Raw genomic sequence first — 14,543 nt, forward strand, 5'->3', positions numbered from 1 at the left:
CAGAAGGCTCAGCTGTTCCAGTGCAAGGTGTTTACCCAAGACAAGTGAAAACATCTGTCCACATAAAAAGCTACCTGTGGGGATGATGGCAGCATAGCAGTGTTTACATCCTTAATGTCACAGATTATATACTTTAAAATGTTTAAGGTGGTAATTTTATGTTAAAATATTTTACCACAACAAAAAAACCCAAAACTTGTGTATGAATGTTCATAGTGGCATTATTCATAATTGCTAAGAAGTGGAAACAGCTCAAATGTCCATTAGCTAATGACTGGGTACAATGTGCTGTGACCACATAATGGGATATCCAGCCATGTGGCAAGGGGTGGGAGCCTGACATAGGCCATGCACAGCAGCACAAACCTGAGGACATCATGCTTGTGAAAAAAGCCAGACACAGAGGCCTTGTGATTCCATTTCTGTGAAATGTCCAGGACAGGCAAATCCACAAAGGAAGTAGATCAGGGGCTGGGGCAGAAGCAGTGAGCACAGATGGGTGGATAAATATGCTCTGAAATGGGCAGTGCTGATGGGTGCACACCTCTGTGAGTGTACTAGGAACCACTGATGTGTGCACTGTGTTTTCTTTTTTTTTTTTTTTTTAAGATTTATTTATTTTAGAGAGCATGCACAAGCAGGACTGGAGGAGGGACAGAGGGAGAGCAAGAGAGAGATTCTCAAGCAGACTCCTTGCTGAGCAGGGAGCCCAATACAGGTCTCAAGCCCACAACCCTAAGATGACCTGAACAGAAATCAAGAGTCAGATGCTCAATCGAGCCACCTAGGCACCCCTGAATTGTCTACTTTTAGGGGTAAATTGTACTGGATGAGAATTATATTTCAGTAAAGCTGTTAAAAATATATACATTATTTCAACTACATAAAGAAGAAAATAAGAGACTAGAAATCTGTCTACTTACATACACAATTTGTATATATATATATATATATTTAAAAAACGGGTTGATGATTTTCTACTACTAGAGGGATAGATTATGATAATTTTATTGCCTACTATGTATACTTTTCTCTATAATTTGGGAAAATTTATTCTAATTTTGATTACCAGAGAAAATTTATATTAAACAAACAAGATATAAAATCAGTGGTAATGTTACTATGGTCTTTATTAAGCTCTAGTCAGAATTTTTTTTTTTTTAAGATTTTATTTATTTGAGAGACAGAGCATGCACAAGCAGGGGAAGTGGCAGGCAGAGGAAGAGGAAGAAGCAGACTTCCCACTGAGTAGGGACCCTGACATGGGGCTCCATCCCAGGACCCTGAGATCATGACCTGAGCCAAAGGCAGACACTTCACCGACTGAGCCACCCAGGTTCCCCTCAGTCAGAATTAATCTTGAGCTTTTCTAAAGAAAAGAATGAACTCCCCCTTCCCCAAATATGTTACAGTTAAATAACAGAACCCAGAGACTGTGATAATACTTTTTAAAAAGAATGATTTGGGGGATCCTAGGGTGGCTCAGCAGTTTAGCGTCTCCCTTCGGCCCAGGGTGTGATCCCAGAGTCCCAGGATCGAGTCCCACATTAGGCTCCCTGAATGGAGCCTGCTTCTCCCTCTGCCTGTGTCTCTGCCTATCTCTCTCTCTTTCTCTCTGTGTTTCTCATGAATAAATAAATAAAGTCTTTTTTTAAAAAAATGAATGATTTGAAAGATGTCTGCTTGGCTCAGTGATTGAGCATCTGCCTTCAGATTGAGCATCTGCCTTCAGCTCAGGTCGTAATCCCGGGGTCCTGGGATTGAGTCCTGCAGCAGGCTCCCCACAGGGAGCCTCCTTCTCCCTCTGCCTGTGTTTCTGCCTCTCTCTCTGTGTCTCTCATGAATGAATAAAATCTTTAAAAAAAAAATTAAAGATAATAGTGATTTAAATTATGAAAAATAAAATCTTGCAAGATCATGAAAATCCTAGAAGAAAGTAAGAAAGGATTTGTTTATAATATTGAGGACGCGAGCCCTCGGCTTCAAGCAGAGCAGAAATTCCAGAAGCCGTGAAGAACAGGAAAAGCAATCAGTGTTACTTCATGGGAGTGTTTAAATATCCCTGTGCACACATGTGCGCACTCTCACACACACACACACACACACACACACACACACACACGTGCTTTTAAACATACACAGGTACACATTTGGTAAGCAGGCCAAAGACACATGGGAAAAATATCAAAGACAGAAAGTTAAGTCTCTTATACAGGTCTATTAATTAGAATAACCCAGTTAAAAAACAGATGAACAGGGAATCTATAAATGAGCAAATGGAAGATGCCAGCTCTATCGTGTAAGTTAGAAGGCATCCTTACCTGTCAGACTGCAGATCTTTAACAGCGGGGTGATGCCCAGGCTGGGCTGTGGCCCTTGGTGCCTCCTCTGGAGGGGGATTTAGAGCACTGTCCATGTGCATGTGCTCAAAGTGGCCTGTCCAGTACCTCCAGAACCTACAGCATCCAGGGTGTCTGGTGGCAATGCAGGCTTTGAAAGGTGAGGCTGGCACTGACACAGGGACTTTGCAAAAACATGGCAAATGGGGAAATACAGGTGCAGAACCCTAGTGTCCTCACCATATGAATGAAGAGCAGGATGTGGGTGGGGGGGTACACAAATGTCCCTGGAGCCAGGATCTTCATAGATATAAAGGCTCTCCCTGGCTTTAACTTTTCACTTGGACCTTTCTGAGCTGTTTGACATCCCCTTTCTTACAGCATATCAGTGGGCAGGGGGGTGGTAGGGCGAGTGCACGGTGACTGGGATCCATCCACGTTCTCCTCTGTGGATGGGATGGTTCTAGAACTTGTCTGGAGGAACATGGGTGTACATTGTCTGCACTCTTTATCAGCCAAATAAAATGGCACTGAGACTGGAGCTCCTATGTGGAGCAGAGTGTGGCTGCAGTGCTCAGGGCCCAGGCCAGCAGTGTGTTGGGGAGGATAAGAGCAGTTACTACATGACGGTTAACCAGAAGGTGCTGTGTAGAGGATCCGGGTAGGGCGAGGAGTGGTGAACCACAGTGGCCTCGTCAGATTGGTGGGAAGCCCCCGCACTTGGGACCTGGTATGCTAGTCCTGCCTGGTCCTGCCTACCGCTGGGAGAACGTGCTCTGTGGGGAAGGGAGGAGCAGCTGCGACTGGGCCAGAAGCCTGGGGTCATCTGCTGTTCTCAGTGTTGTTCTGGTCTCTGTGGAGCATCACGAGACCAGTTAGGTTAGCACAGCCCTACGGGGAGGTGATGGCACCAGGGAAGTTAGCACAGCCGTACGGGGAGGTGATGGCACCAGGGAAGTTAGCACAGCCATACGGGGAGGCGATGGCACCAGGGAAGAGATGCCTGAGTGCCAGGTGCTGCATGACCAGGGTGGGAAAACTGGCCGGGAATTGAATTGGACTTGGCCTGCTTGTTCTGTGCAGACCTGTCTCACCTTCCTTTTGAGCCTGTGGGGAGCCTTCCACCGGGAGAGGGTCCTTTATGCCCAGCTCGGTCAGATTCCCCCACGTGCTTAGTCAGGGGCCACTTGACATCCATGTCCACTGCTGCTGTGTGAAGCTTGGCTGCAATGATGCACGCTCTCCTGATCATCAGATTGTGCTCTGCCATTAAGAACTTTTAAACCAGAGTTTTGGACTAGTTTCCTAAATATGATGGAGAACTAAGTTTAAATAAAAGATACACATACTCATTGTCGGTACTATAAACACACAGTTAGGCCTTTCTTCTGAAAGATTTTTTGACCAAGATCTTGAGACTGCATTCTGAGAGGTAAACAGTATATTCTAAAAAGAGCTTGGCACAGAATCCCATTCTCCGAGACTAAATAACCGATGTGAAATTCAGAGTTCTGGCTTGGCCACAAGGAGCTCTTGTGCTGCAAGTGGCCGGGGTTCTTTAGCCATGGCCCCACCACTCAGCCTGCCCGGTGATGGTCACCTCTGGAAGAACGTCATGTGGGGATTAGTTCTGGCGAGGAATTTGGTCACCAATCACTGAGCTGTATGAACTGCAGTCAGAAGTCCTCATCCCTAAAAGATGCATTTGCTTCAAAGTATCGATGGCACACAATCCAGCTTCCATATTTGATTCAAATAAGTTAATTTGAACCAAGTTGTTTAGAATTAATGGATTGATAGGGTTTATTTTAGTATTTGGAAATAAAAATGTGATTTGGGAAATTTATTTTGTCCTGTCAAAGAAAAACAAGTGAAAGCTCATTTTCTTGGGTGTTAAGGAAATGTATTTTGGAGGTGCAATAACCTCTTTTTTCTCTCCTAGCATCATCATGGAGACTCTGCGGATACTGGCTTTGGTTGGCCAGATTCTCTTCTCGCTGGCTGCTGCTTTTCTTCTGTGTCTTGTTATAAAGACTTACCTCATTGGACCGTATTATCGGAAACTGCATGTGGAAAGCAAAGGGAACAAAGAAATCCTTATCTTAGGAATCTCTGCTTTCATCTTTTTAATGTTAATGGTAATTCTCATAATACCTGTTATTTATATACTCTGACTTGTATCTGTTAACTGAAAGCTTATAATCAGTTCTTTATCTTTTCACTTTATAGTAGTTAAAGTATTTGAAACACAGGTGTATTTTTATTTTATGCACAGTTGTTACTCTGCCCCTCGCTGCAAGTTGAACCTGTTTGCTACCACACTTTAAAAAAAAAAAAAAAAGTATTATTTGAGAGAGAGAATGAGTGGTGGGGAGGGGCAGAAGCAGAGGGAGACGCAGATGCCCTCCTGAGCAGGGAGCCTGATGTGGGGCTTGATCCCAGGACCCTGAGATCATGACCTGAGCTGAAGGCAGACGTGTTCACTGATGGAGCCCCCCAGGCGCCCCAGCTCCCATACTCTTAAGTACTTTGCTAAAATGGCACCTTGAGTGTGGCACTGGAGGCAGTCTGAGTGGCCTTGAGAGCCACATGGATTCCCAGCATCACCAGTGTTACCTTGTCAAACTTTTAAACAACTTTGTACCTGAAATCAGATGAACAGTTTGAAACAACTTTCTGTTCTATTCCATGATGAGGAAGCTGGTCAGCAGTGTAACTTCTTTTGCTGTAATGTAAAAAGTTGAAAATTAAAATAGAAGGTTAAGAAGCAGCCTTTTCCTTATTTAGAGGACATACTTCTCATGAGAGAATGGAGGAAATGCTGTTAGGCCCCACACATAGCCCCACAGCTGTGCTCCTCCCCTTGAGCCCCAGAGAAGTGAAGATTCAGGTTCATGCAGAAGCTCACATGTGAATGTTTACAGCAGTGTATTCATAGCAGCCAAAAACCACCCAGATGCCCTTCAGCAGGTGCCTGATTCACCCAGCTGTGGTCCGTCCACACCACAGAGACCACCCAGGTTTAAAACAACTGGTACGTGAATCTCTAGAGAATGATCCTAAGCAGGAAAAGCCAGTCCCACGGGTTGCATACTGTGTAATTCCATTTATGTGGCGTTTATAATGATAAAATTTCAGAAATGGAGGGAAGGTTGCCAGTTGCCAGTTGTTAAGGAGCAGGGAGAGGAGGGGGGAATCCATGTGACTAGAAGTTGTGTGTCTTCACTGTGTTATGTCCATATCCTGGCTGTGATCTCGCACTTTGACTCTAGTGAGATAGTAAGGGATACATGATGCCCCTAAGTTTTCTTACAAGTGGAAGTGAATCTACACTTACCTCAAAATAAAAAGGTTAATTTTAATTTAAAGGAAATTAACAACACCTACTTCCTTATGTATGATTTAATTGCCTCCTACTATTTTATAATTTTGGGAGAAGTCTTAAGATTTGCTTCTGCTCAGAGCTGCTCGTGTGTGTGACTGGATTTTTTTTTTTCCCATTGCTTTATCCATTCTGAAGTGTTTTACTCTTTGAAAATGACCTCCAGCAAATTGTCTTGTCTGGATGACTTCCATGCTGTCTTTCCACTGGCTACACAAGTGAAGCTAGTTCTGCATTCAAAGTTTCTGTTTTCTCTCTTTGACAGCATTTTCTGAGCAGCTGCTAGGTTCACCACACATGTTAGGGGCTGGGCATCTTGCACATCAGACAGTCTCACAGCTCACACTCCACCGCAGCCATGACAGTGTCCCATGCAGCTCACAACTCATCCTTTCTGTTGTTGGATATTAGGGTGGGCTCCCACTCAGGGCTCTTGTGAGTAAAGTAGCTGGTGGGCGCATGGGAGCTGGCTTGAGGTGGCATGTGGTTCCCGGTAACAGGTTGTGCCCATTGATACTGGTGTCACATGTGGGCTCGGTCTCTCCACACCCTCCCCTGTCCTGGTGCTGTCTGTCCCTCTTGTGTCCACTGCTCTGCTGGGTGGTAGCAGTGTCTTGTCAGCACTTTGACTCGCATCTCCCTGGTGAGTACCATGTCCCGTGCTCTCCTTCGCCATGCGGATGCTCCTCAGGGACAGCCTGTCAGACCCTTGGGTCATTTTCCTATTGAGTTGGTTATTTCTCTATTCATTTGTAGGAATTTTTTTTTATATATTCTGGCAAATTTTTTGTCTTTTTATCTTTTTACTAAAATGAAATTCCTACAACAAAATCATCTGCATTAACCCATTTAGAGTATACAAGTCAATGGTTTTCAGCACATTTACGGCATTGTGCCATGACGGTCGCCACCCTCAGAACATTTCTGTCACACACACCCCTAACGAGCAAGTCCCCCCTGTCCCCCCATCCTGTAGTAACCACTCACTTTCCCACCAACTTGCCTGTGTCTGCCCCTCTGGTGTACAAAGTAAAGGTCCATCCATGCCGGGGCACTTTCAGTCCTTAGCTCCTTATGGCTGAAGTTCTGTGTCCGTATGTTCTTGATAATATCTTCCAGTCTAGTCTGAAGCCTTTTAGCTCTCTTGATGGCATTTTTTTGATTAACAGAAGTTGTTTATCTTAATGTAGTCTTTCAAATTTTGTATGACTAGCACTTTTATGTCCTGTGTAGACCTTTCCCTTCCTGTATCCACAGGCACCCATGTCATCTCCTGGCATGTCCTGCTTTGCTGTTCTCATTAGATCTATGTCTATCTGGAGGTGGGTGGAGCACATGGCATAGGGCTGTGGACAAGAATCCATGTTTCCACATGCATCTCTCCACACCACACTTTAGCGTGGGGTCACCTTGTCAGAAGCCAAGAGGTGTGTGAATGCAAGCGTGCATGTGATAGTGTGATGGCGCACTTGTGCTTGCATGAGTGAGCACGAGTGCTTGAGTGTGCCTGTGCATTTCTGACTCTCTGCTCTGTCCCCTGCCGACTTGCCTATTCCTGCAGGTGGTTAGCACTGTGGGCAGTAGCCTTCTCAGTCCAGGGTGTCCAGCTATACTTATGGTCTTGCCGGCACCTGCATGAGCTTTTGGATCCAGTTGTGGGTGTTCACACACCACTGCAGGGACCCGGGGCCTGTTGAGGGAGAGTTTGTACATTTGCTGCTGCAAACCTTTTGCCTGTGAGCATGCTCTGCTCGGCTCAGCTCTTCTGTGTGATTCTCAGCAGAGCTCTGTGGTGTTTGGCGTGAGGGTCGTGTGTTCTCTCAGGGGACTAGGGTGCTGGGGGTATTTTGGCACTGTTATGAACCGTGTTTCTGTAACGATTCTGTTGGCTGCTGACTTCTGTGTGTGGTTTTACTTCCTCCTCCTTTTCAAGTTGTTTTGTGTCAGTAACACCTCACTAAGTTCACCTGAATTTGCATTTAACAACTGTTATTAGAAACCCAGTAAATCCTGACTTGTACTGTGTCCAGCTCACTGAACTCTCTTGTGCTTCCTCTGGGGTCCTGTTCTCGCCAGGCCTCGCTCACTAGAGTGTCCTTTTTCTCCACATGCTTTCAGTTTTAGTGCCATAGTTGGGCTGTTCACTGAGCCAAGGGAAAGAAAATCTATCACAACTATTTAAAATAAGTTTTGGAAAATCTTGTCATTCAAAGATGTTAATGATTGTTTCAAATATCTTAAATTATTTTTCCTGTCCCTGTATGACAAATTCAACTAACGTTAGCTTCCTTGTGCTTGTCTCAGCCCGTCCCCACAGAGGTTCCTCTGGGGACTTGGAGATGGGCCTTTGCTGTGACCGCACACCCACCTTTGGGTGTGAACCCACCCCTGGCCAGAGATGTCGCTGGTGGCACTTGTGAGTGACATGCGGCCCTCCCCTCTCGCCCAGGTCACGGAGCTGCTGGACATCTCCATGGAGCTGGGCTGCTTCCTGGCTGGGGCACTCATCTCTTCCCAAGGCCACATGGTCACCGAGGAGGTCATGTCTTACATCGAGCCCATCCGTGACTTCCTGGTTATCATCTTCTTTGCATCCATAGGTAATGTTTCTTGTTCACGCAGTATTTGTTAGATGCACGGGTTTGCTGCAACCTATTTACATGTTCCCGTAAAATAGGGTCAGCAGAGAAATCTCATCAAAAAGAGGGAAGATTTATACTTGGGGAAATTAACTTGTTGACCAGCTGCCATGCCCTGGGGGATTCTCAGATGCCCTTGGGGGAGGACGACTCCCACTTTCGACTCCACGGGAAAGGCGCAGGTGCCCAGCACATTAGCAACTTAAACTCAGCACCAAAATGAGGCATTTGGGAGGAAAGGTTAATTTTGATGCCAAAAAATTAAACTGCCACATCGAGGTGTGGTGCTCTGGAAATGCCCCTGTGGTCTCTGCCCCACACGTTCTGTTCACGCTGCTGCCTTCTGCCCAGAAAGCTCCTGCACCATGCTGACTCACTCACGGACTCAGGGCAGCCACAGCAAGATGGAGAACCTCGGAAAGCACATTCTTTTAAAGTTGATAGGGAAACGAGGGCAGCTGGTCCTGAGAGTGGAGTGAGGAATCGGGGGGCCACCTGACACTCGGTGAAGCAGCTGCTTTAGTGACAAGTGTCCTCACTATTCTGGGAGAGGACCTTCTTGCCAACATGTGTCCTTCCTCTGCCCCCTTACCTGTCCATCCCCTTCCTGTCCTTGTCCTCTGTCATTGTGCCTGGGTCTGTCTCTGTCCCTCCTGCCCCCTGCCCCCCAGATCCCTCTTCTTTCCTGCTACCTTTCGTCCATCACTCTTCCAGACAAGGACCCATGAGGCCCACAAATGCAAGCTCCCTTCGACTGGGTCCAGGCCACATTCCCTCCTGGGGGCCCCATCTCGCTGACACGCATGTGGCTCATGTCCTGCTTATAAGGCTGCCTGCAGCGTATGCTGGTTAGAAATGAAAATCCCATGGACGCATTATTTGGCAGACTGGTTCCCTTAACTCTTCTTCAGGTGAGGGTTCTCCACCTGCCAAGAACAATGTCTAACAAGGAGATAGCCACCCGTGTTTGTACTTAGGTTCTTCACACTCAGCATGTGAGAGGAAGTTCAGCTGCGGAACGTGTGCATGCAGCATGGACTCTCCCACTGCTCAGGACAACACAGAGCTGGTCTGAGATGATGCCTTTCCTTTTCTTCGTTCTTGGACGTCAGTGATGTGCACATCAACTGGCCCCTGACACCCCCCCCACACACACACACACCGCCATGTCAGGCCCCACGGAGGGCCTAAGACTGCATGGAGGGCCTGCTGGCCACAGTCCATCCTGGGATGGGGGAGTGCCAAGGGCCTAGCTGAGCTCTGAGCGCTGAGAGCAGTGTGACTGGCCAAGGGCAGTCTGGGGCCCAGAGTGAAGGAGGCCCCCACCCACCGTTGGCTGAATACAGAGGCAGCAGCATCTGGCACAGGTGCCTGGGAGGGCATCGGGGCAGGGACTTGACTCAGATGGCGGAGATCCTGCCTCATCCAGCAACGTGGGCATCAACCCTCAGAGGGCAGCTGGCACTGCAGATATTTAGTTCCAATGTTCCTCCTGCTAGACCAGGGTGCCACGGGCTCTTCTCCTCACCACAGTGCTGCTGGCAGCTGACTTCCTAAATCCCAGGTCACTGGAAGAACACTGTACGCGTTCTGTTGTACTACAGTTTTTTAAAGATTTTATTTATTTGAGGGAGAGCACAAGCAGGTGGGGGGGGCAGAGGGAGAGGCAGCCTTCCCGCTGGGCAGGGAGCTGGATGTGGGACCTGATTGCGGGACCCCCAGGATCATGACCTGAGCTGCAGGCAGACACTTCACTCAGTGAGCCCCCCAAGGGTCCCTCCTTTGTGCTGTAGTAATGAGGCATTTGAGCCTTGGCTCAGGCTGGCAAAACAGATGCCAGTGTCCAGGTGGCTGCAGCTGAGGAAGCCTCTTTTTGGCCTGCAGATAGATGGCTGCCTGCCTGCTGGGTCCCTGTGTGGCTTTTCCTAGTACACAGTGAACTCAAGGAGAGAGACCAGGATGGAGAGACAGACACACAGAGACAGAGGTAGGGAAGCAGGAGAGCACTTCTGTGTCTCCTTCATACGAGGACACCAGTCCCCCTGGCTCAGGTACCCACCCTGTGAGCCTTGGTAACCCTCAGCACCCCCCTGGAAGCCATCTCAGGTGCTGTCACAGGGGCTTGTAGCCTCTTCTCGGTCGTGGCAGCTCCAGAGACAGAGTGCAGTGGGGGCAGCCGAGCCTGTGCAGCCACCACACCGTCCTGCACGACCACCGTGACAACTCATCCCCTGTCTCTTCTTATGAATGAGGCCACAAACTTGATTTTTCTTGTAAACTTTCAACAAGGATTCATTCCTTGGGACACAGAGAGGAATTCAGAAGTGGGCATCGCCCATTCCTCATTCTTGGAGGTGCCCTGGAGACTGGGCCTGCGTGAGAGGTGACTGTGGGGCTTGTATCGATTGACCAACTACATACCCTGTTCTGTTTCACACATGTTTGCTCATTTATCCCTGAGATTCACATCTGCAGAGAGAGGTCAGGAGGCACGCCAGGGTCCATGGTCGTCCAGAGCCTATTGCCCCTCCTGCCATTCCAGGGACACGTTCAGTATTTGTCAGGAGGATGACTGAATGACCATGAGCAGAAACACTACAAGGTGGCTTGTGTGTCAGATGTGCCAGCGTGGGTTCTGCCTCTGTCCCTGAGCAGGGTGCATGGCACTTTGCTCACAGCACAGGGGTCTCTGCCGTCTGTCCTGTATGCCTGGGCCTGGTGCTTGCCGTGGGTGAGGGCCCCTGTGGTCTGCAGAGGCTCCACCATACATTGAGCAGGGACACGAGTGTGGTGCCATCATGTCACCGCAGAGGCTCCGAGGCAGGAAGGGCGCATGCTTATCCTCGGGAGAGGGGAGGCCCCTGAGCTTTGAAATAAGGTAGTGACACATTTGGCATCGCCTGGGTGGGAAAACGGGTAGACAAGGGCCACGCACCCCAAGCTGGTCCATGCGATGGGCTAGGTCAGACATGTCTTCTGGGGAGGTGTGCATATCAGTCCTCACGCTGATCACATCATATTGTGAGTGACAAGAGTTTGAAGAACACAGGTGCAGCCAGAGGTGGTCTGCACCTATGGCAGCAGGAGGGCTGGGGGGTTGAAGACTCCATAAAAAGCTGGAGGAGAGGGAGGCCAGGGGCTTCCCTGGTAGGTGTGCCCTTCCCTGGTAGGTAGTCTCCTCAGGGAGACTGCAGGTGTGAGAGGTGGCCGACTCAGACCCAGGAAGAGGGACATTGCCAGGCAGGTCAGGGCAAGTGCTCATCAGCAGGCCCCAATGGAGCCAGGGCCTGAAGGGTGGATGCTGCCACATTCCAGGGAAGAGGAGATTGTCCTGGGCTCCAGGTGCTCAGGAGGGGAGGCCTAGTCGGCCCTGTACTCCTTAGGGGTATGGGACTGAGTGCACAGCCAGTCCTGCCCAGCCACCAAGTGAGGAGGGGCCCACCAGCACCCATCCCTCATCCTTTGTCCCTCATCCCCAGCAAGCAGAGCCTCCCAGCAGACACTGTTCTCCTTTGTTTGCCAGAGCAGCAAGCAGCCATGAGTATCTGGGCTGGGCTTCCTATCCTGTGGCTTCTCCCTCTTGATTCCAGGCCCTGGAAGATGTATGCATCTTGGACAGAATGTTTTCACAAAAGAAAATCAGTTAGCAGCTGTTTGCTGTTAGATTTTGCCAAGTCCTGGGGGTGAAGTCTGGTGGAGGATGGCACTCGGCATGAGCCATAAATACAAGGTGCTGTGGGGTTGAGCTCACGAGGTTCCTTTGTCCTGTGGGAAGGATGTATGGAAGCCCAAACATCACAGACTCCTGACTGGGGACGAGGCAGGGATCCTGCAAGAGTTGACCATGTCTGTGCTTTCCCCAACAGGCCTTCACGTGTTCCCCACTTTCGTGGTGTATGAGCTCACCGTCCTGATGGTCCTCACTCTGTCGGTGGTGATCATGAAGGTACGGGTTCCCCTCGGTGCTTCAGGACTGGTAAAATTCCTGGCATTTTTGGCTTAATGTGTCACAGAGCCTACCTTCTTACCCATAGTGATGTTGAGTCTGCAAAACTACAGCAACACCACTTACCCATGAGCCCCTCCTGCCACCCAACGATCTGGGATGGGGAGGGCTGGGACTGGGGCCTTTGGGTTTGTTTTCCTTCATTTGTCTTAGAATTGGGTATGTTTGAAATGGGAAGTTAGAAAAGCTGGACCAGAATGAGCCACTTCTGGATGTCCCGTAAGGCACCTGCACTTAGACTTTTGTCCTGAGTGAGTCTGCAGAACCGCAAGCCCTGCTAGCAATGCACACACATATACATTTTGTTGTTTATATGTCTTGAAATTATTACAATATTTTTACCTACTAAATCAGTGGCTTATCATAAAAGAATGGAAAAGATGCCCAGGGCAGGGGGTATGGCACGGGGCATGGAGTGCTCATATCTGTGCAGGCGCCTCATGGACGTACATTTAACAGCCACAGAGAATTGCTGACCTCTGACTATCCCCCATGACGACAGATTCTTGAGTTGCTCTTGTTAACATTTATTTCAGGGTCCGCTTATCTGTTTAGTAGCTGTCTGGCTGCGTAAATTATAAAAGCTGCCTTAAAATGTTAACTTTTTTGGGGGGGGAGGGGAGGGGCTGGGGAGGCAGAGGGAAAGAGAGAATCCCTAGCAGTCTAGTCTCCACACCCAGCACAGAGTCCAGTTTGGGGCTTGATCTCACGACCCCAAGATCATGACCTGGGTGGAAACCAGGAGTTGGACATTGAAGCAACTGAGCCGCCCAGAGGCCCCTAACTTAAAATATTTCTATTGGAAGGAATGAGAATCCCTGATGACTATTGCACTTGCCCTGGCAGTTCCAGCTGCTCACCTCTAGACACTGCGTATGTGAGAGACATATAGGACTCGTTAGAGACTGAAATGTCCTTGCATGCTACCTGCCATGTACTGCTGTGGGCCTAGTTTGTGCAGAACTTAGCTATCTGTGGGTGAACCTGAACATGGACTTTGAGATGTTCAGCATGGTTTTCTGTCGGACACCTTGTGTTCGTGTGGTGCTCCTGCATGTGTCCCCTGTGTCAGGCAAGGGTTCCCTTCTGTTTTCTGCTTGGCTATCAGGCTTGGGGGAGGCAGTAACACGGTTGCTTTCGCAGTTTGCTCTGGCAGCCCTGGTCTTGTCTCTCCTCCTGCCGAAGAGCAGTCAGTACGTCAAGTGGATCGTGGCTGCAGGGCTGGCACAGGTCAGCGAGCTCTCTTTTGTCCTGGGGAGCAGAGCGCGCCGAGCTGGCATCATCTCTCGGGAGGTGAGTGTGCACCCACATTGTGTATGTGTTCAGGGAGTCCTTGCCTCCATACCCACCTGGCATCTGAGCATCCCACATGCAGCCGCCCACAGTGGGTGTGGGGCCAGGGCTCTGCCTCATATGGGCGAGGAGGTCTGGGTGACAGTCAGTAGTTGACACTGCCCAAGCTATCACCTCGCTCCCTGAGGCAGCAATAGTGAGGTCACTCTCGTGTCTCTGGCAAAAAGTAAAATGCTAAATGCTAAAGCTTGCCTGCTAGTTTGTGCACGGCTGTCAGCCAGGCTGAGAGCCCCAGCCTTCCTGGGACCGTGTATGTGAGTGGAGTCACTGCAGCTGGGGTCTGAACACCGACACCATCTAAAACGCAAAGCTGGAATGTTGTTATATGTGAAAGCCCTAGTTCACTTGGTGTTTCCTCACAACGTAGATTGCGACATTTGCCAATGTGTAAAAGGTGAGCACAAGTGTCTCTAAAGACACCATGTCTCCAAATTTTAGGGATTGGAATTAAACCTTTTTTTTTAACCTTTATTTTATTATTATTTGTTTAAGATTTCATTTATTTATTCATGAGAGACACACAGAGAGAGGCAAAGACACAGGCAGAGGGAGAGGGAAAAGCAGGCTCCATGCAGGAAGCCCAATGCAGGACTCAATCACACCCTGAGCTGAAGGCAGATGCTCAACCACTGAGCCACCCAGGTGCCCCCTTTAATAGAAATGATGGCAAATCTTCCTATTTAAAAGATACACAGAGGTTTGTCCTGCGCATCAACATATACAACAGTTTGGGGCTGTTTTAATCAGCCCCTCCTTCCTCTACCACAGTTTTAAGCGTGTGTGGCACCTGGAAGATGAGCTCCCTGCACCACTTGCCTCCTCCT

General features: G+C 48.8%; 1 protein-coding gene across 7 annotated transcripts in view; it reads left to right on the forward strand.

Annotated features, from left to right (window-relative positions):
* The window catches only part of TMCO3 (transmembrane and coiled-coil domains 3), a 57,954-nt gene that overhangs the window by 41,401 nt on the left and 2,010 nt on the right, over positions 1-14,543 (forward strand). For all 7 annotated transcript variants that reach the window (XM_026008811.2, XM_026008809.2, XM_072761119.1 and 4 more), the window contains 4 exons: positions 4,282-4,477; positions 8,171-8,321; positions 12,227-12,306; positions 13,510-13,659. In XM_026008811.2, the coding sequence (XP_025864596.1) occupies positions 4,282-4,477; positions 8,171-8,321; positions 12,227-12,306; positions 13,510-13,659 (577 nt within the window). The remainder of the gene's footprint in view (positions 1-4,281; positions 4,478-8,170; positions 8,322-12,226; positions 12,307-13,509; positions 13,660-14,543) is intronic.

Source organism: Vulpes vulpes, chromosome 6 (genome assembly GCF_048418805.1).
Source record: "Vulpes vulpes isolate BD-2025 chromosome 6, VulVul3, whole genome shotgun sequence".
Taxonomy (NCBI): Eukaryota; Metazoa; Chordata; class Mammalia; order Carnivora; family Canidae; genus Vulpes; species Vulpes vulpes.